Raw genomic sequence first — 22,582 nt, 5'->3', positions numbered from 1 at the left:
CAACATTTCTAGCATTGAGATGACTGGCCTACTATCTCTAGAAAGGGATGACAATATCATTATAAAGCCCTCTGATAAAGGGGGGAATATTGTGGTGATGAATCGACCACAATATAGTAAGATGTGCCATGACATCCTCGACGATCGCAATTGTTATGGGGTACTTACTAGCAACCCTACTGCAAACTTTAAAGGTAAACTCTTGAATATCCTTGGTCCTGCGAAATCAGGCAATCTCATTAATGACAGAGAGATGAATTTTATACTTAAGGAGCACCCACAAATGGCAACATTTTATAGCCTGCCCAAGATACACAAGGGGGTGAATCCCCTAAAAGGTCGCCCTATTGTGTCTGGGATTGACAGCATCACACAGAATGCGAGTTTGTACCTTGATCAAGTCCTCAGGCCATTTGTGGTGTCCCTACCATCCTACGTGAGGGACACCATGGATGTACTGAGAAGACTGGAGGGCATACGCTGTGATGGCGATGTGTTGTTGGCATCTTTAGATGTTGAGTCCCTATATAGCTTCTTCCCACATAACCAGGGATGTAGAGCCATTGAATACTTCCTAATGGATAAAGGAACACAATATCAGCCCCATAATAAATTTACCATCGAACTGTTGAGATTTGTTTTAGAACACAACTTCTTTTTATTTGACCAGAAGATTTACCACCAGCTCAGGGGAGTGGCTATGGGTAGCCCCTGTGCTCCTACCTTTGCCAACCTTTATCTGGGTTGGTGGGAAAGGGAGGTTGTGTTCAGTGACATCATGGACAAATGGTCATCATCCATCTTACTTTGGATTAGATTTATAGATGATATTCTGATTTTGTGGACAGGGACTAAGCGGGATTTTCAGGAGTTTGTGGAGATACTGAATGCCAATGAATTGGGTCTATTTTTCACATCTGACATCCAAGACACCAAAATTACATTTTTGGATATTCTGATCTCCAAAACTGACACAGGGACGTTACAGACCAACATGTACCGCAAAGAGACGGCGACCAATAGTTTACTGCGCTGGGATAGCTGGCACCCAACTAGCTTGAAAAGAGGAATACCCAAGGGCCAGTACCTTAGGGCACGTAGAAACTGCTCCACCATCTCGGATTTTAGGGTATCTGCACGTGACCTTGAGAATAGATTCAGACGTAGGGGATACCCCAGGGATGTATTGAGAGGGGCATACCAAAATGCCTTGGGTTGCAACAGGAACGATCTCCTGAACCCTAAACCGAGGAGAGTGGAGGAAGAGTCGATCAGAGTGATCGGTACCTTTGACTCTGCCAGCAGTGAGGTGAGGGAAGTTCTCAAGCGTTTTTGGGGCATTCTCAAGGCAGACCCCGATGTGGGGGACTTGGTAGGAGACCACCCCCTGATTACATATAGGAGGGGGCGGAATCTTAGGGACCGATTGGTTCATAGCCACCTACTACCACAGACACAGTGCAGTACCTGGTTGGAGAACAGCCTAAAAGGTACCTATCGATGCGGAACTTGCAAAGCATGTGTGTCCATTATATGTAGCAGGAGTTTTAGTAGCACAAAAACTGGTAGGACATTTGACAACAGGTCATACATCAATTGCAAAACGAAAGGCATCGTGTACATGATTACTTGTAGATGTGGCCTACAGTACGTGGGTAAAACAAAAAGGGAGTTTAGGAGAAGGATCCGTGACCACATTGGGGATGTCAGAAGGAAGGTGGACACCCCGGTATCAAGACACGTATGGTCCTGTCATGATGGGGACTCTACGGCTCTTGGCTTCCAGGGGATTGAATATGTCAGACCCCTCGCGAGAGGAGGGACTTGGACAAGAAAATATTGCAAAAGGAGGCTGAATGGATATTCAGGATGCAGACCATAAGTCCCCATGGCCTGAATGAGCAAATCTCCTTTTCTTGTTTCCTCTAGCTACACCTTGTCCTCTATCCAGTTTGTTGAGTTGTTTGTGCCTTATTATGATTAATTATTATGAATAGTTGTGATCGTATCTTGATCTATATTGCCGGCTTGCTCACTCTTACTTTTCCCTGAGAATATACCATTTATAGTAATTTGACTGACTATGGCATATCTCTGTCGAGATGAGTTTTGACTGATTAATATTTGTTCAGTCTCTGTCCACACTATGCGTTTCTATTGCGTTTTGTGGCTACACTGTTCTCTACTTGCTGACCTTTTCCTCTTTTTACTTTTACTTTTTATGCACCTCCCAATTGAGAGTTGGGGAGTGACCATGGATGGGAGTGTGTTCCGCTGGGCACCCTTCCTTTCTGTTTGGGAGGTTGCCCGTATAGTATTCTATGCATGCCAATTGCGGGCCTATCGAGCTATACTCAGTTTCTTTCTGAGTTATATCCCCGACTAATAGGATTACAATAAGTTGCTAGGCAACTATGTAATCACTGGGGGCCAGTCTCTCTTGATGACTCCCGTGAGACTTCTCCTCCACCACACATTGCCCCCGCTTTTGGGGACGATGGTATTGGGTGGCAGGAGTGACATTCGTTCCTCATTTATTCATTTGGTGTTGACAGCAGGTCAGGAGCCGCGTCTAGCGTCCCCTAGTAACCATGGACGCGTTGTTGTCCAGATACCCTCATTGGTCGTTGGTATCGTGAGGCGCCGCCTCCGGCACGTCACTATGTGCGTGTTGCACGCGGATTGGCGGCGGCCCCGGTGACGACTGTAATGAGGGCGGGCTCTCGATCGTATAAGCCTGCAGCTTCCCGGGCGCGTGTGCGGTCATTGTATCAGAGCCGTTCACGCGTCTGGAGGCTAAAATCTGCACATATACAGTGCTATCCAGTTGTTGAAATCTAACAATTCTAATTGAAATCGCTATCTAGTAATCCCTGATGAGGCATCACTCTTGATGTGTTGCTGAAACGCGTTGGATTTGGATAGATTGTTATCTATTGGCAAGGGTGTAGCGATATACTATAACAAGCAGGGTGGGTGGTCCTGGAGTGTCTGAGTAACTTCGTTCACTCTGATACACCTTCCCTGTCGCCAATCACCTGCTTTTGCCTGTTTCTGGAATAATGGCTGGTTGAGCCATACTTTTTATCAATTTAACAATAAACTAAATTTTAATCGTTCTATCAGGCGGTGAATTCACATTTACATTTTTGAACGACACTTGTTATCTAATATACAGTGAATCATTTATTCAATTCTTTTGAGTGGGGATGGCAGGATTCCTGACTAGTGACATCAATACTGAAAAATGGCTTACGGATGCTAGGGAGGTTTTCTCAGACAAAGAGCTCATATCGCAATCTCAAAATTTAAGTGTTACTGCCTCTTTTTGACAACTTACTAAAGTTTACAAAGACCATATTAGATCCTGGTGGGAAATCCAAACATTAGAGACTTACATCAAAAATAAAATTGTTCCTAGGTGCCTCAGAATCACCCTTATTCCGGCAGTTAGGGTTCGTTCACCTGAACTTTTAAAAAAGTGGGAGAAGGAATCGATCGAGTCTTCATTGAGGTTTATGGGGATTCTTCTTGAGGAAGAGAATATTAACTTGGCACGCAGCACTCAAGAACTGAAGGAGTGTATAGTTGCTGTAAAAAATTTTAATAACAATCCGGAATACGATAGAAAATAAGTTGTTCTACAGCAAGCAATTGAGAAGTTCACGTGTCATATCAAGGAAAGGAAACATTTCCAATTCGTACGTGACACGGTGGACTTCAAAGAAGGTAGGATTTTTGACTACAGTGCCAGGTCTGGTGTATCTCAAGAGCCTGACACCGATTTATCTTCATCGGAGCAGGAACAATCAGACTCTGAATTCGGTAGGAACCCACCTAGGAGAGGTCGGGGAGGGAGTGAGACTGGGAGATACCCGACCCGTCCTAACAGTAGAGGCAGAGGAAGAGGAAAGGGTCAGCAGCGGGGTGGTTTTTTAGCCAAGAACCACCCGATTTCAGAGTACCTGTTGCGGGACAGAAGGGAACTTTAGGCACCTTATCAGGGGAAAGTGATAGGCTCCAGGTAGTTAATCTCTCCACACGTAACCTCACGAGGGAGGAAGTGGAAGTATTGAGTAAGGGTCTATCATTTGTCCCAACAAACAAATTTAATCTCTTTTCTTGGGTCAAGGACTTAAACCTCTTTGCTAGAAAATTGAAGTGGAAAAAGTTTTTTAAGATGCACAACAAACGACAATGTCTAGATCTTGGCATCATGGAAGAAGATCTCCCACACTTCAGACTATTGGAGGGTTTGTGGGAGGAGGGTCACAGGGAGGAGGGTAAGGGCCCATTTACTGAATTACGGGTTCCATCTACCAAATACGCACCCCTAAGTGACAATACACCAATTGATGTCTTTGTGAAGGTGGTTGAGGACCAGTTAAAATTGATCAACCAAAGAGAATACCATTCCAACATTTCTAGCATTGAGATGACTGGCCTACTATCTCTAGAAAGGGATGACAATATCATTATAAAGCCCTCTGATAAAGGGGGGAATATTGTGGTGATGAATCGACCACAATATAGTAAGATGTGCCATGACATCCTCGACGATCGCAATTGTTATGGGGTACTTACTAGCAACCCTACTGCAAACTTTAAAGGTAAACTCTTGAATATCCTTGGTCCTGCGAAATCAGGCAATCTCATTAATGACAGAGAGATGAATTTTATACTTAAGGAGCACCCACAAATGGCAACATTTTATAGCCTGCCCAAGATACACAAGGGGGTGAATCCCCTAAAAGGTCGCCCTATTGTGTCTGGGATTGACAGCATCACACAGAATGCGAGTTTGTACCTTGATCAAGTCCTCAGGCCATTTGTGGTGTCCCTACCATCCTACGTGAGGGACACCATGGATGTACTGAGAAGACTGGAGGGCATACGCTGTGATGGCGATGTGTTGTTGGCATCTTTAGATGTTGAGTCCCTATATAGCTTCTTCCCACATAACCAGGGATGTAGAGCCATTGAATACTTCCTAATGGATAAAGGAACACAATATCAGCCCCATAATAAATTTACCATCGAACTGTTGAGATTTGTTTTAGAACACAACTTCTTTTTATTTGACCAGAAGATTTACCACCAGCTCAGGGGAGTGGCTATGGGTAGCCCCTGTGCTCCTACCTTTGCCAACCTTTATCTGGGTTGGTGGGAAAGGGAGGTTGTGTTCAGTGACATCATGGACAAATGGTCATCATCCATCTTACTTTGGATTAGATTTATAGATGATATTCTGATTTTGTGGACAGGGACTAAGCGGGATTTTCAGGAGTTTGTGGAGATACTGAATGCCAATGAATTGGGTCTATTTTTCACATCTGACATCCAAGACACCAAAATTACATTTTTGGATATTCTGATCTCCAAAACTGACACAGGGACGTTACAGACCAACATGTACCGCAAAGAGACGGCGACCAATAGTTTACTGCGCTGGGATAGCTGGCACCCAACTAGCTTGAAAAGAGGAATACCCAAGGGCCAGTACCTTAGGGCACGTAGAAACTGCTCCACCATCTCGGATTTTAGGGTATCTGCACGTGACCTTGAGAATAGATTCAGACGTAGGGGATACCCCAGGGATGTATTGAGAGGGGCATACCAAAATGCCTTGGGTTGCAACAGGAACGATCTCCTGAACCCTAAACCGAGGAGAGTGGAGGAAGAGTCGATCAGAGTGATCGGTACCTTTGACTCTGCCAGCAGTGAGGTGAGGGAAGTTCTCAAGCGTTTTTGGGGCATTCTCAAGGCAGACCCCGATGTGGGGGACTTGGTAGGAGACCACCCCCTGATTACATATAGGAGGGGGCGGAATCTTAGGGACCGATTGGTTCATAGCCACCTACTACCACAGACACAGTGCAGTACCTGGTTGGAGAACAGCCTAAAAGGTACCTATCGATGCGGAACTTGCAAAGCATGTGTGTCCATTATATGTAGCAGGAGTTTTAGTAGCACAAAAACTGGTAGGACATTTGACAACAGGTCATACATCAATTGCAAAACGAAAGGCATCGTGTACATGATTACTTGTAGATGTGGCCTACAGTACGTGGGTAAAACAAAAAGGGAGTTTAGGAGAAGGATCCGTGACCACATTGGGGATGTCAGAAGGAAGGTGGACACCCCGGTATCAAGACACGTATGGTCCTGTCATGATGGGGACTCTACGGCTCTTGGCTTCCAGGGGATTGAATATGTCAGACCCCTCGCGAGAGGAGGGACTTGGACAAGAAAATATTGCAAAAGGAGGCTGAATGGATATTCAGGATGCAGACCATAAGTCCCCATGGCCTGAATGAGCAAATCTCCTTTTCTTGTTTCCTCTAGCTACACCTTGTCCTCTATCCAGTTTGTTGAGTTGTTTGTGCCTTATTATGATTAATTATTATGAATAGTTGTGATCGTATCTTGATCTATATTGCCGGCTTGCTCACTCTTACTTTTCCCTGAGAATATACCATTTATAGTAATTTGACTGACTATGGCATATCTCTGTCGAGATGAGTTTTGACTGATTAATATTTGTTCAGTCTCTGTCCACACTATGCGTTTCTATTGCGTTTTGTGGCTACACTGTTCTCTACTTGCTGACCTTTTCCTCTTTTTACTTTTACTTTTTATGCACCTCCCAATTGAGAGTTGGGGAGTGACCATGGATGGGAGTGTGTTCCGCTGGGCACCCTTCCTTTCTGTTTGGGAGGTTGCCCGTATAGTATTCTATGCATGCCAATTGCGGGCCTATCGAGCTATACTCAGTTTCTTTCTGAGTTATATCCCCGACTAATAGGATTACAATAAGTTGCTAGGCAACTATGTAATCACTGGGGGCCAGTCTCTCTTGATGACTCCCGTGAGACTTCTCCTCCACCACACATTGCCCCCGCTTTTGGGGACGATGGTATTGGGTGGCAGGAGTGACATTCGTTCCTCATTTATTCATTTGGTGTTGACAGCAGGTCAGGAGCCGCGTCTAGCGTCCCCTAGTAACCATGGACGCGTTGTTGTCCAGATACCCTCATTGGTCGTTGGTATCGTGAGGCGCCGCCTCCGGCACGTCACTATGTGCGTGTTGCACGCGGATTGGCGGCGGCCCCGGTGACGACTGTAATGAGGGCGGGCTCTCGATCGTATAAGCCTGCAGCTTCCCGGGCGCGTGTGCGGTCATTGTATCAGAGCCGTTCACGCGTCTGGAGGCTAAAATCTGCACATATACAGTGCTATCCAGTTGTTGAAATCTAACAATTCTAATTGAAATCGCTATCTAGTAATCCCTGATGAGGCATCACTCTTGATGTGTTGCTGAAACGCGTTGGATTTGGATAGATTGTTATCTATTGGCAAGGGTGTAGCGATATACTATAACAAGCAGGGTGGGTGGTCCTGGAGTGTCTGAGTAACTTCGTTCACTCTGATTCACCTGCTTTTGCCTGTTTCTGGAATAATGGCTGGTTGAGCCATACTTTTTATCAATTTAACAATAAACTAAATTTTAATCCTTCCCTTTAAGTAACTTTTCCCTATCTCCCCCTCTCCTGAGTCCAAAAACGGAACGGATTAAAAGAGTTATTCCCATCTTCCCTCATATTTTTTTTTATTCCCTAAATCTTTTTATTTATCCCCATAATCACACTACAGGACTGCATGGTCCCGCACCTCGTTCCCTATAATTTCTACTTGAGTGGGCGGTTCACAGCTCTTTCCATTCACATAACCAGCAGATGGCGCTGTGAATGCTGCTATGTATTGTATTACATGCAGCATTAGGATTACAATATAGTGCCAAAATAACTTCTAACAGGAGGTTTGCTCGTTCCTCCCTCGTTATCGAACAGATGTAACAGATGTAAAGTGGCAGTACTAATAATAGCCACAAGATGGCAGAGCAACACATAATCTGCTATACAAGCTTCATATGGTAGGCTTGTCTATTGTGCAATACATTATTCGCCATCTTGTGGCTATAACTGGTGCTGCAACATTATATTTTTTTTATCATTTTTTGAACTGATCTAGAATGTTATATTTTCTTGTTTTAACCCCTTCGCTCTTTGGCCACTTTTGACCTTCCTAACAGAGCCTTATTTTTCAAATCTAACATGTTTCACTTTATGTGGTAATAACTTGGGAATGCTTTTACCTATCCAAGCGATTCTGAGATTTTTTTTCTCGTGACACATTGGACTTTATGTTACTGGCAAAATTTGCTCAATACATTCAGTATTCAATTGTGAAAAACACCAAAAGTTAGTGAAAATTAGCATTTTTCTAAATTTAAATGTACCTGCTAGTAAGACAGGCAGTTATACCACACAAAATTGTCACTAGTTAACATTTCCCATATGTCTACTTTAGATGGGCATCGTTTTTTGAACATCCTTTTATTTTTCTAGGACGTTACAAGGCTTAGAACTTTAGCAGCAATTTCTCCCATTTTAAAAAAAATTTCAAAAGGCTATTTTTACAGGGGCCAGTTCAGTTGTAAAGTGACTTTTAGGCCTCATTTACACGAGCGTGTGCGTTTTGCGCGCGCAAAAAACGCTGCGTTTTGCGCGCGCAAAAGGCACTTGGCAGCTCCGTGTGTCATCCGTGTATGATGCGCGGCTGCGTGATTTTCGCGCAGCCGCCATCATAGAGATGAGGCTAGTCGACGCCCGTCACTGTCCAAGGTGCTGAAAGAGCTAACTGATCGGCAGTAACTCTTTCAGCACCCTCGACAGTGAATGCCGATCACAATATACACCAACCTGTGAATAAAAAAAGATGTTCAAACTTACCATGAACTGCCTGCTTCCTCCAGTCCGGTCTCCCGGCCGTTGCCTTGGTGACGCGTCCCTCTCTCGTCATCCGGCCCCACCTCCCAGGATGACGCCGCAGTCCATGAGACCGCTGCAGCCTGTGATTGGCTGCAGCCTGTGCTTGGCCTGTGATTGGCTGCAGCTGTCACTTGGACTTAACTGTCATCCCGGGAGGTCGGACCGGAGTTATCGGTAAGTCAGAACGTCTTTTTTTTTTTACAGGTTCATGGATTTTCGGAGCGGAAGTCACTGTCCATGGTGCTGAACCAGTTTAACGCTTTCAGCACCGTGGACAGTGACTGTCTCCTGACGTCGCGTACCCGAACATTTTTTACCGGTTTCGGTCAAAACGAGTTTTGCCGAACCCGGTGAAGTTCGGTGCGCTCATCTCTAATTTGACACTCCGTTTGGATGTTTGTAACCAGAAAAGCACGTGGTGCTTTTCTGTTTACATTCAGGAGTTTGACAGCTCTTGCGTGATTTTCGCGCATGCAACGCAGGACCGTCAGTGTGGCATGCGTTGTTTTCACGCACCCATTGAAGTCAATGGGTGCGTGTTGCGTGAAAAACGCAAGAATATAGAACATGTCGTGAGTTTTACGCAACGCACTCACGCTGCGCAAAATTCACGCATCGTCTAAACAGCCCCATAGACTATTATAGGTGCGTACGACACGCGTGAAAAGCACGCGCGTCGCACGCGCGTATAATACGCTCGTGTAAATGAGGCCTTAGGGCATGGCCAGACGTGGCGGAATTGCTCTGGAATTCCGCTGCGGCCAGTCCGCTGCGGAAATCCGCAGCGAACATTTTCTCCATTGGCTTTCACACCTTTTTAGTTAGGTTCGTGCGGACGTGGGGGAAAATTCCTTTGCGGACCATAGGCTGCGGTGCGGAATTTAGTGTCCGCAGCATACACTGGTTGTTTCGGATTTCTTGCGGAATTTCTCCATTGACTTCAATGGAGATTCAAAATTCCGCAATGAAATCCGCAGATGTTATGTGTGTTGCGTTGCGGATTTGTTTTACGAACAGGATATTTCTTCATTCTGGCTGGATCTATGTGTTTTGAGGTCTATAGCCAGACTGAGATGAAATGTTTTAAAAGACAGCAGGATGTTCTTCACCTGAATACGCAACTGCTAATCCGCATCAATTTACTGCACATTTTAGGCAAAGGCGCAACGGAATCTGCAACGCAGATTATGTGCGGCATTGATGCGGACAGTGTCTGCAGAAATACGCCACGTCTGCCCATGCCCTTAGGGCCTTATACATTTACTAAGCGAAGAGGTGAAATTTGCAATTTTATTTTTTTTTGTAACACAGAAAGTTCTACCAGAGAAATGCAACTCAATATTTATTTCCCAGGTTCTGCAGATTTAGGAAATATCCCACATGTGGCCCCAGTGTGGTAATGTACTGAAGCACAGGCCTCAGAAGCAATGGAGCACCTAGAGGATTTTGAGGCCTCCTTTTTATTAGAATATATTTTAGGCACCATGTCAGGTTTGAAGGTGGTGGTTCTTGTGGTGCCAAAACAGTGGAAATCACCCCACAAGTGAGCCAATTTGGGAAACTAGACCCCTCAAGGAAATTATCTAGGGGTATAGTGAGCATTTTGACCCCATATGTTTTTTGCAGAAATTATTGGAATTAGGAAGTGAAAATTTAAATCTACATTCTTCCAAAGAACCCCAACATTTGTAAAGCAATTTCTCCAGAGTACGGCAATACCCCATATGTGTTCATAAACTGCTGTATTGGCACACGGCAGGGTTCAGAAGGAAAGGAGCGGCATTTGGCTTTTGGAGTGCAGGTTTTGCTGGATTGGTTTCTGGTCGCTAAGTCGCATTTGCAAAGCCCCTGTGGGACCAAAACAGTGGAAACCCCCAGAAGTGACCACATTTTGGAAACTACACCCCTCAAGGTATTTACCTAGGGGTGTAGTGAGCAGTTAACCCTGCAGGTGTTTTGCAGAAATTAGTGTGCACTCGATGTTGCAGAGTGAAAATTGGATTTGTTTCCATAGATATCCCAATATGTGGTGCCCAGCTTGTGCCACCATAACAAGACAGCGCTCTAATTATTATGCTGTGTATAGCACCATACAGCCCCCCTGTAGATAGCGCCATACAGCCCCCTCCCTATAGATCGCGCCATGCAGCCCCCTCCCTGTAGATCGCGCCATGCAGCCCCCTCCCTGTAGATAGCGTCATACAGCCCCCTCCCTGTAGATAGAGCCATACAGCCCCCTCCCTGTAGATAGTGCCATACAGCCCCTATAGATAGCGCCATACAGCCCCCCTGTAGATAGCGCCATACAGCCCCACTGTAGATACTGTGGTCGCAACGGTACCACTACGCCTTGATTTCTGTAGGTTCCAAATTAGAAGTAGGTATATATACGAGCTCGGTCAGTCAAATCACTCTGACACCATGTTCTCAAAAAGAAAGACTCCAATTTATTATCATACACAGCGTATATTTATAAGACACAGAACAAAGAGCATAAGTCATATTGTAATCAGCAAAGGGAGAATTCCTCCCTCTGATCTTGAGCTCCATCCCAAACTGTTACTTCTATCAACTGTTTTACTGCCAAGAAGAAATACCTTAAGTAATCTGCAGACTATTACAAGGCAAACTAAAAGACAAAAATGAATATCACACTGTGCAGTGTATACTGACACAAAATACAAAATATGGAATTTTGAAATTATTCCTTCACAAATCCCATCTTTTGTGATAAATTAGGTTACTGAATTACCCACAAATGGAACTTTGGCTACTTCCTTCAGCGAAGGCAGGGCTTACGGAAGTGGTTTTCTTCACCTGATTCACCATAGATCAGTGACCTAATATCTCACAACAATCTTTCATTATATAATAGAGGCCTTTTATCAAAAGCCGTCCTTATTTTACAAAAAGCATAACAATTAAAACATGTTCGTATCACAAAATCATTAAACATATAAGTGGTTGAAACAGGTATCTTAATATTGTGGGGGCCGTGGGTGAGAACCCTGTAAAGATGTCATACCAATGATGTGTAGTGACATCCTGAAGTTGCCATGCCAAATCTGTTAAATGGCCTCCAGTAATATTTTCACCTTTTGTAAAGTCACATTTTGTGAGGTCATCATTTTCCTCACCTGGTCAGACTCTTGTAATATTTCCCTAAGTTTATTCAAGGGCAAAATAAGATTTTGGTAGGGTAAAGGTTCCGGTACCCATACTGTACTAATAGTTTCCTCTAGATTAGGAAGAAACACAATGGTTTGCTTGTTCCACGGTTTGTGTGTAATATTATACATACAGCCTGAAAAGGCACTGGTTTTACAGAAGGGTGTTAGTTACATACATACCATGTTCTGTTAGCTGACAATATTATGTGTCTTGTTTTTGGTGTCAAACATAAATATTTGTATGGTCTCATTCAATAACATGGGACTTGGTATGGAGTGATTCAGACAAACCTGCGTAAGTTCAGCAAATTTCAATGCTGAAGTGACTTTCAAGTGCGTGATCGTTTGTCTATAGGTGAAATCACAAGTCATATTAACATGCATAGTAGAAGTTAAATTAACTACTCCTTGGCCTATTTGACAAAGACAACTGCTTGTCCGTCTCTTCTCCCAATCTACTAGGGGCAATCATCTTAAACGCGTTATATTGAAGACATTGCACTTGTAAGTAAATAAACAATTTCATAATTTTAGAGTTCTTCCGTATCCTTCTCCTCGGGATGTGGAACCTTTTTACAGTGGCTGGCGTGAATCCGGTTGGGTTTTCCTTCAAGTTTCACCGAAGTACTTGTGGTTAGCAACACCTGGAAAGGACCTTCGCATCTGGGCTCAAGATCTCTTTATCACAACCCACTCTCCAGGCTGAGGCTTATAAGGCCTCATTCACACGGCAGGGTTTCCCGGCCGGGTGCCAGCCGTTCATAAATCGGCCGGCACCCGGCTGCATTAGGAATGATAGACCCCTAATGGGGCTATTCATCCGGCCGTCAAAAAATAGGACATGCTCTATCTTCGCCCGGGCACCCGGCCGCCCGGCTCCCATAGAAGTCTATGGGGCCGGGTATTACACGGCCATCACCGGAATGTGTTCCGACTGATGGCCGGGTTTCCCGGCGCTTGCGCTCTATCTCCTCCTCCTCACAGCGCAGAGTGCATGTGAGGAGGAGGAGTTGATGCCATTCTGACTAATGGCATCGCTGCACACTGTGTTGCAGGGCCGGGGTGTACAGCAGGTGGAGGGAGCGCTGCGCTGGCTCCCTTCCCCTGCTTGTTAAAAGCACCCTGGCTCGGCGACACCTTCGATGGCGCCACTAGTAGCAGCAGCTGCTGCTGCTGTGACTGCTACTACTGTAGCGACGCCATTATAGCAGAGCAGGGAGGTATCTCCCTGCTTTGCTATATGCTAGCCCCACTTTAGCTCCCTGAAGCAGCGGAATCCCTGTGTGTTCGGGGATTCCGCTCCTGGACAGAGCGCTTGATGTCTCTGTCCATATCTGGGCAGTGACATCAGGGGAAACTCCTGAAGCGGAATCCCCGAACACATGGGGATTCCCCTTCAGGAGTTGCCGCTGATGTCACTGTCCGGATCTGCCCGGCCCGGCACGGATGCAAAACTTTATGCAATCCGGCCGGGCAGAATGGCCGATTTTACCGGCCGGCACTCGGGCTCGCGAACGACCCGTTCGTGTGAATCCCGCCTTAGAGCATTCACAATTGTCTGGATCTGGAATGGAAGAGAACTGGAGAATGTATTTTAGTGAGGTGCCCATGTAAAGGTTGTACATAAATCGGTTAACCTACCATACTGCATTTGGAGCAACTGTGGAAAATAACATCCTAGCTTAGGAACCGTGCCAAATAAAACTTCATAGGGACTCAACCCTGTCCTTTTGTTGGGTGTATATCTCACCGAAAAGAGGGCTAATGGTAAACACTCGGTCCATGGTTTCCCGGTTTCCACCATTGCCTTTTGGATTTTTAATTTTAGAGTCCGATTTAACCTCTGGACCTTCCCACTACTTTGCGGATGATCTGGTCTGTGGAATGCTTGATCTATTCCTAAAGCTGTCATGATCTGAGTCATTACCTCTCCTGTAAAGTGAGAACCTCTGTTACACTCAATACCTCGGGTACTCCATACCGGCACACCACTTCAGCCATTATTTTCTTGGCAGTGGATATTGCATTTGCTTTGGCCACTGGGAAAGCTTCTGGCCAACCTGAAAACAAGTCCATGCACACAAGTACGTATTCATAAACTCCCACCTTTGGTAATTGGATGTAATTGATCTGTAGTCTCTGAAAAGGATACAAAGGTCTTAGGGTCTGTTTCTGAGGTACTTTTACAGTTCTTCCCACATTATTGTGAGCGCATATCATACATCCCTGGGTGTATTTTGAGGCCATCAAGCTGAAACCAGGGGCGAACCAATGTCTATTTACCAAGTCGCTTATGGCTGTTTTTGACTGATGTGACTTACCGTGAGTTACCTCGGCCATCATAGGATGTAACGTTCTGGGTAGGCAGAGCCTGTCTTTTAAAGTCCATAACCCATCTCCTCTTTGGATGGCACCTTTTTCCTGCCATATCCGCTGTTCCTCTGGGCTGGATTGTTTCTGTAGTACTTGTAACATTTTATGGTTAACAAAGTCACGCACATCTCCGGGTGTAGTACAGTCATTGTGGCAGCACGGGGGGGCAGATGTTTTTTCTGCTCTATCTGCTAAGTCATTACCCTTGGTTTCCATGCTGTTCACCTTAGTGTGTGCTTTTATTTTTATAATGGCTACCTGAGTAGGTTCCATTAGGGCTTCCATTAAGACTTTTACCAGGTCTGAGTTTTTGATAGGTGTGCCTGCTGACGTAAGGAATGCTCTAGCTTTCCATATACGACCATAATCATGAGCAATCCCAAAAGCATACCTTGAGTCCGTATATATGTTAGCGGTCTTATCTTTTTCTAACCTACAGGCTTCTGCGAGAGCTTTCAACTCCGCTTCCTGTGCTGACATGTGTGATGGTAGTGCCTCTGCTTTGTGTACTACTTGTGTATCTACTACTGCATATCCTGTATGGAAATTACCATCCTCAAAGTACCTTGAACCATCCACAAAGAGAATAAAGTCAGGGTTATGTAATGGTGAATCCTTGACATGTGAAAAGCCCACAGTCTCCTGGGCCATACAATCATGATCTTCCATAGAAGGAAGAAATTTAGACCAAATACCTGTATCTTCTCCCCCTTTCTCCAGAGGCAGTGAGGTAGCTGGATTCATGGTGGTACATCTCTGGAGGGTCACCTACTCAGGAAGAAGCAAAGCACATTGTAATCTCAGATTTCGAGCAGTAGACGGGTGTTTCGGCTGGACCTCTGTGAGTACTGCTGAAATGTCATGGGGTGCATAAACAGTCACAGGGGGGTTGAGTACAAGATCTGCTGCCTTGTGCAGGACTGCCTGCACTGCTACTATTGCCCTGACACAAGATGGGGCCACTCTGGCTACCGGGTCCAATCTGACTGAGTAGTAGGCAACAGGACGGTGTTGTTGACCATGTGACTGTGTAAGGACAGCGCTGGCAGGTCCGTGTAATTCAGTGCAATAAAGCCTAAAGGGTTTGGCATAATCTGGAGTTCCTAAAGCGGGGGCTGTTTTAAAAGAATAAAAATTGACCAGTGCCTCTCCTGTGAGATAAAAAGGTTCAGTTTTGAGACAATCATATAGCGGTTGCATAAGAGCCAAAGCATTGCGGACCCAGGGTCGACAATATGATACTAGCCCTAAAAAGGTACGTAGGGCACTAAAAGTTTGTGGTGGGTGTATTGTTGAAACTACTTGCACCCTTTCAGGTGTTAGGTGTCTAATCCCTTGTGACACACAGTGGTCCAAAAATATCACCGTGGTACAAAAAAACGGACGTTTCGCTCGTGAAACCTTGCATCTATTTGTCGCCAAAAACTTCAGTAATAACATTGATGTTTGGATACACTGATCCTGGCTGTGGCAACATAATAAAAGATCATCTATATATTGAAGAAGGACCATATCGGGGTCAGGATTCCAATCTTCAAGAACTAGGCCCATTGCAGCCGTATACATGCTGGGGAAATTCTGGGCGCCTTGTGGGAGCACCTTCCATGCGTACTTTTACGTTTGCTGAAATGAGTGAAGGAAAATAAGTACCAACAGTTAGGATGTAATGGCACAGTAAAGAAAGCATTTGCCAAATCAACTACAGTAAAATGTGTGGCATTGTGAGGAATTTGGGCCAACAAGATCTGGGGATTTGGCACAATCGGGGTATTAAATACAGTAGCAGTATTGACAGCTCTAAGATCATGTACCATACGATATTGGGCTGGTTCCCCCTTATCCGTCTATTTTTTGACTCGGTACAATGGGGTATTACATGGGGACACTATTTCAGTGAGGATTCCTGCCTGCAGAAAATCCTGAACACTAGCAGAAATGGTTTCTGACTGAGCCATGCTCAAAGGGTAATGTTTCTTCTGTGGGAGTGTGTGGCCAGGATTGAGACTTACAGTCACTGGTGGGACTGGAAGAACTCCTACATCCGTAGGACCAGCTGCCCAGAAGCTGACTGGTATCATGCTAAGGAGTGTCTCCACTTCTGATGGGGACAGACATAACACTTGAGACGACGGCCGTTCATCGCAAGGGTTAAGATCACATGAAGCAATAAAACATAATTCTTCCTCTCCCCAATGTCCTGTCAGCTGCACTGTCCCATCTTCTAGATATTCTATACCGGTCCTGAGCCTCTGTAACAAATCTGCTTCTAGTAAATTTACAGGGGGGTTTCACTAGTGACGATGTGAGTGACTACAGATTTGTGAGGACCAAACGAGAGGACAACTGGCTTTGTGAGGGGGTTCTGGACTACTTTCCCCTCTACTCCCACACATGGTTGTGTTTCACTTACTACTGTTGTGGCTGCTCCAGTATCAATGAGTATCAATGTTACTATCAATGAGATACTAACAGGACGGGTCCTAATTTAATGGGCAGGATTGAAGCTATTGTGCTAGCTCCTGGATTGCCAATTTCTCATGATTGATACCCATAATCCTCCTCATTGGGGCGATGCCTGCCTGAGTGCTACAGAGGAGGTTGTTCTTGAGCTCCTTCCTGTGACTGAGCTCGTGGCTGCCAATTGGGGTCTCTAGGTCACCTTGGGGCGTTGCAATCTCTGGAAATATGTCCAGGCTTAGCATAATTGTAACAAACTAATTATCTGTTTTTGGGGTCCCCTGCCCTGTCCCCCTTGATTCTGATTCTGGGGATAGTAGGGAGCCTCTCCCGCTATAGGATTTTTCTCTCTCTGTTGTTTCTAACTTTGTTCTAATCCCTGCGCCACTTTCATGAGGTCTCATGGGTCTAGGCTCCTCCATTCAGGGCGGGCTACTCCTACAGCTTCTTTTATGGGTCTCTTTAACCTTTCCATAAAGGATAAATCCCTTTTTCTCTTTCACTTCCTCATTCCTTTCTGTGTTCCCGTCATCATCCCCATCTCTTACCATCATAACATTCATAATAAAACTTTCCTCACATTCGATCTCCCTCGCCCCTCCTCTCTGTACTTCCTTGGGCACTTTTTCCCAGGCATTCTCTTGCTCCGTGAACTTTTTATCTTATCTTTTAACCATCCTCTATGAGTTCTACATACCTCACCCCCAGTGGCGGATTAAGTAAACCATGGGCCCTGGGCTGTTCCACAAGCTTGGGCCCCCTTGTCCACCACCGCCCTGCCACGTCATGTCTATATTAAACACCACCTTTCTGTGTGAGCATTGACAAATGAGTGCTACGATTCCCCTTGTCAAAGGGCTGTGTCCCTACATATTGACAGTCTCCAACCATTGCAGACAGTATCACACTGTGTAGGGACACATCCTCCTGACAAGGGGAATGGTAATACGCATTTGTCTATTAGTCCTGGGTACACAAAGACTTTATGTGGAATACAAGGATTTCCGATAACAGACATGTCAGGAGAGGTGACAGATAAATGCAGTGACTCACAGGAGATGTCTTCACTGATGGGTCGTTCTCTTTTCTTCTCCATCTGACACAGACCGCTATGGCGACTTCTCCTGATGACTGCAGAGTTTCCTGATGAGAAATCTTTTCCCCATGATTCTGTAGCCATTTTCAGCGTCTATAGCAACATAAAAATTCAGAAATAAACACCATAAATTGTCTTATACCCCAGACCCCTAAGCAAATTAAGACCCAGGCCCATACATTAACTCAAACCAATAAATTCAGTCCCCAAGAGGTAACTAAACTTTTAAAAAACATTTGGCGTGTCATAGTGAGAGTGATATGTCAGAAGTTTTGATCGATGGGGGTCCGAGCATTGAGACCACCACCGATCACTAAAACAAAGCAGCGGGAGTGCTTGGGTGAGCGCTGTTCCACTTAATTTCTGACTGTCTTTTCTCGGCGCGGTGTACGGACTCATAGACTTTCTGTTGTGCCCATACACCGCATGCCCGGCTATCAGAGGAAAGACGATCAGAAACAAAGTGGCAAAGCACTCACCTGAGCGCTTCTGCCACTTTGTTTCAGCGATTGGTGGGGTCTCAGTGCCCAGACCCCCACCGATTAGAACATTTGACATGTCAATATGACATGTAATTTTTTTTAAAAAGTTTCGTTAGTTACCCTTTAAGCAGTCAGACACCCCTCCCCAGTGCATCTGACTGACTGCTGAGTGCCCTATGGGAGGGTCTAAGTGTCTGACACTTAGGGCGGATTTACACGAGCGTGTGCGTTTTGCGCACGCAAAAAATGCGGCGTATTGCGCGCGCAAAAGGCACTTAACAGCTCCGTGTGTCATCACCATATGATGCGCGGCTGCGTGCCTTTCGCGCACCCGCCATCATTATGACACTCTGTTTGCATGTTTGTAGCACCTGGTGCTTTTCTGTTTGCAATCATAGTTATACTGCTGTTGAGCAAATCACGCACGTCCCACGGAGGTGCCTCCGTGTGGCATGCGTGATTTTCACGCATCCATTGACTTCAATGGGTGCGTGATGCGCAAAAAACGCAGAAATATAGGACATGTCGTCAGTTTTACGCAGCGGACTCACGCTGTGCAAAAATCACTGACAGTATGCATTGCCCCATATACTTGCATAGGTCCGTGCGACGCGCGTGAAAAGCACGCGCGTTGCACGGACGTATTACACGTTCGTGTAAATCTGCCCTTATGGCTCTTGGGGGGGGAAGGAGTTATTCCCCTATAGAACCCTGAACAGTCAATCAAACGCTCTGGCCCCCCACCCCCTGCAGTATAATAACTACTGAGGGCTCCATGGGGGAGATTATACTGCAGGGGGGGTTCTGAGCATCTGACTTACTGCAGAGGGCTCTATGGGTGGAAAATTATTTTGCACACAAAAAATGTGAGATTAAACACCCTATATACAATTCACACTAACACCGCACACTATATATTCAAACCACACACACTATATAGACTTACATTATAGACACTATAAACACAGCACACACTATATACACAGCACACACTATATACACAGCACACACTATATACACAGCACACACTATATAGACTTACATTATGACACACACACACACACTACATAGACTTACATTATGACACACACACATAAACACACACACACACTACATAGACTTACATTATAGACACTATATACACAGCACACACTATATAGACTTACATTAACACACACACACACACACACACACACACACACACACACACACACACACACACACACACACTTACCAGTCTCTTCCTCTGCGGTGCTTGTCTCTGGCAGCCTCCAGGACCTTAATCATGTGACTGTGACGTCACCACAGGTCCTTCACCCTCTAGTTTCAGTTTTGCCGTTATCAGGCAGCTGCTGCAGGTTTAGACAGGAGGGACAGTGCACAGCAGCACAGAGGAGCAGACTGTCAGGGAGACTCCAGCACCTGCCCATCACATTCTCTGACAGTCTGCTCTCTACAGCTGATGTGCTGTGCCCGGTTCCCTGGCCGCAATTGACTCCCCCTGCGCCCTGGAGAGTTTTGTTTCACTCGTGTGCGGTGTGGGAAGCTATGGGCCCCCTGCAAGCCTTGGGCCCCGGGCGACCGCCCGAAACGCCCATATGGGGATCCGCCACTGCTCACCCCATTCATCAGGGTCTCCTCAGGTTTTTTGACTGCATATCTCCCTTCTCTTTGTTTTACTATATCCACCAGAGAAACTCCGGGTTTGTTCTTCTGGGGTGTCAGTGTCACTAAATTCCCCATCTTGGTCACGCTACATGTCCCAGCATCACCTTGTCTACTGGCATAGGGCTAGACTGATAGCTACAGTCCCCCAAACACGTACTTGTCCCAGCATCACCTTGTGTACCGGGACGGTGCTGATAGATTCTCACTTACAATCTATTTTCTACAGTCACCCACAAACTACTCTGGCCAGAGCTTTAAACTGTGGACCGGGGTCTCTGACACTCACCCACACCCAGACCAATCCAATGTAGTAACAAAACTCCAAAAATGGCAAACAAAAACAACAATCCTAGCATGAGTGAGGCATGATCAAAAACTCATTCTTTACCTAAAACACATTCACACAACCGTTACAGAAATCAGGCACTTTTCCTGAGGGAACAAGGATTCCTGGACCGGCCAGCATTTAAGTCCCTCTTACCTTATGTCTCCCACTCATCCCCGAACTCACAGTGTAGGACAGAGAAGGTGCAGAGCAAAGTTGTAAGAATAAAGGCTTCTTACCTTATGCTGCAGCGATGTTCTGCACGTTCCTGGCAAGTCACTGCAGGGTGTTCGGAGAGTCAGGGGAGCACCAAGGTGTAGCTGCCGGTCCCTGTTCGGGCGCCAATTTCTGTGGTCGCAACAGTACCACTACGCCTTGATTTCTGTAGGTTCCAAATTAGAAGTAGGTATATATACAAGCTCGGTGAATCAAATCACTCTGACACCATGTTCTCAAAAAGAAAGACTCCAATTTATTATCATACACAGCGTATATTTATAAGACACAGAACAAAGAGCATAACTCATATTGTAATCAGCAAAGGGAGAATTCCTCCCTCTGACCTTGAGCTCCATCCCAAACTGTTACTTCTATCAACTCTTTTACTGGCAAGAAGAAATACCTTAAGTAATCTGCAGAGCATCTGCAGACTATTACAAGGGAAACTAAAAGACAAAAATGAATATCGCACTGTGCACACACAAAATACAAAACATGGAATTTTGAAATTATTCTTTCACAATAGCGCCATACAGCCCCCTTTAGATAGCACCATACAGCCCCCCCCCCTGTAGATAACGCCATACAGCCCCCCTGTAGATAGTGTCATACAACCCCAAACCCCCCCCCGGAAAAAAAAAAGCCGGCCTTTAGCCTATGGGTTGTCCCACAAAACACATGTATCCCCTATACACAGGATGGGTGATAGATGTGTTATTGCTGGGGGTCCGACCGCTGAGACCGATAAGGAGAAGGGGGGACTGAAAGTCCCCCGAGGTGCTCCGTTAGAAACGTTGGACTTTAGGGGTCTGTGTCCGGCAGCTCAATAAAAATGAAAGGAGCACCGGCCACACATGCGCTCAAGCACGACAGGCCTCCATTCATTTCTATGGAGATGCCAGACACAGAACCCGGAAGTCCAATGTTTCTCACGGAGCACTTCAGGGGACTTTCGGTCCCCCGTTCTCCTTATCGCTGGGGGCCCAGAGGTCAGACTCCCAGCGATCACACCAGGGCCGGCCTTAGGTTGGATGGCGCCCTGTGCGGGACTCTATTACTGACCTCCACAAATAAAGAATTAACCACAAATATACTGTACAAAAAGATATATTTAGTAATTTGAGAAGTTTCAGGAAAAAACGGATATTCCCTGGCGCTGCTAACTGGTAAAACCCTTCTTGAGTAATGAGGATTTAAAACAAGCAAATGTAATATCAGATATTGTTTTAATTACTACGCGTTTCAAGGCCGTTTCAGGTAAAATACAAATGCAAATAATTAAAACAATATCTGATATTACATTTGCTTGTTTTAAATCCTCACTCAAGAAGGGTTTTACCAGTTAGCAGCGCCAGGGAATATCCTCAAACTTTTCAAATTACCATTTACCACTGGACCCTTTGGATCCGGATCGGAACCCAGGCTACAGCAATATTTTAAAACACGCTTTAAAGGATGTTGTGCTCCTAGCACAACCAACCAGGTTAGCAGAACTGATCACCTATCTGTGGCTTTTTTATTTTATCATTTGATGCACTATGTGCGCTTTGTGTTGTTTTTTCTCCTCTACTGTTTGGGTAAAAAGATATATTTAGACGTACAGGCAAACACACACACGAGGCATGTATACTACCGTTCAAAAGTTTGGGGTCACCCAGACAATTTTGTGTTTTCCATGAAAACTCACACTTATATTTATCAAATGAGTTGCAAAATGACTAGAAAATATAGTCAAGACATTGACAAGGTGAAATAATGATTTTTATTTGAAATAATAATTTTCTTCTTCAAACTTTGCTTTCGTCAAAGAATGCTCCATTTGCAGCAATTACAGCATTGCAGACCTTTGGCATTCTAGCTGTTAATTTGCTGAGGTAAATCGGGAGAAATTTCACCCCATGCTTCCAGAAGCCCCTCCCACAAGTTGGATTGGCTTGATGGGCACTTCTTGCGTACCATAC

The 22,582-nt window shown here is 45.3% G+C and overlaps 2 protein-coding genes across 6 annotated transcripts in view; one reads left to right on the top strand and one right to left on the bottom strand.

Moving 5' to 3' along the window:
* Positions 1-22,582, top strand: part of TRPT1 (tRNA phosphotransferase 1) — a 190,781-nt gene that overhangs the window by 93,395 nt on the left and 74,804 nt on the right. The gene's annotated exons all lie outside the window — the stretch shown is intronic.
* On the bottom strand, positions 13,348-18,015 carry LOC142660592 (uncharacterized). The gene is made up of 2 exons (XM_075837246.1): positions 17,885-18,015; positions 13,348-15,997 (listed from the first exon to the last, which is right to left on the bottom strand). The coding sequence occupies exon 2, from the start codon at positions 15,116-15,118 to the stop codon at positions 13,925-13,927; it is 1,194 nt and encodes a 397-aa protein (XP_075693361.1). The 5' UTR covers positions 15,119-15,997; positions 17,885-18,015; the 3' UTR covers positions 13,348-13,924.

This window comes from Rhinoderma darwinii, chromosome 9 (assembly GCF_050947455.1).
Source record: "Rhinoderma darwinii isolate aRhiDar2 chromosome 9, aRhiDar2.hap1, whole genome shotgun sequence".
Taxonomy (NCBI): Eukaryota; Metazoa; Chordata; class Amphibia; order Anura; family Rhinodermatidae; genus Rhinoderma; species Rhinoderma darwinii.
The sequence above is the reverse complement of the archived record's forward strand: the minus strand, read 5'-3'. Positions and strand labels throughout refer to the sequence as shown.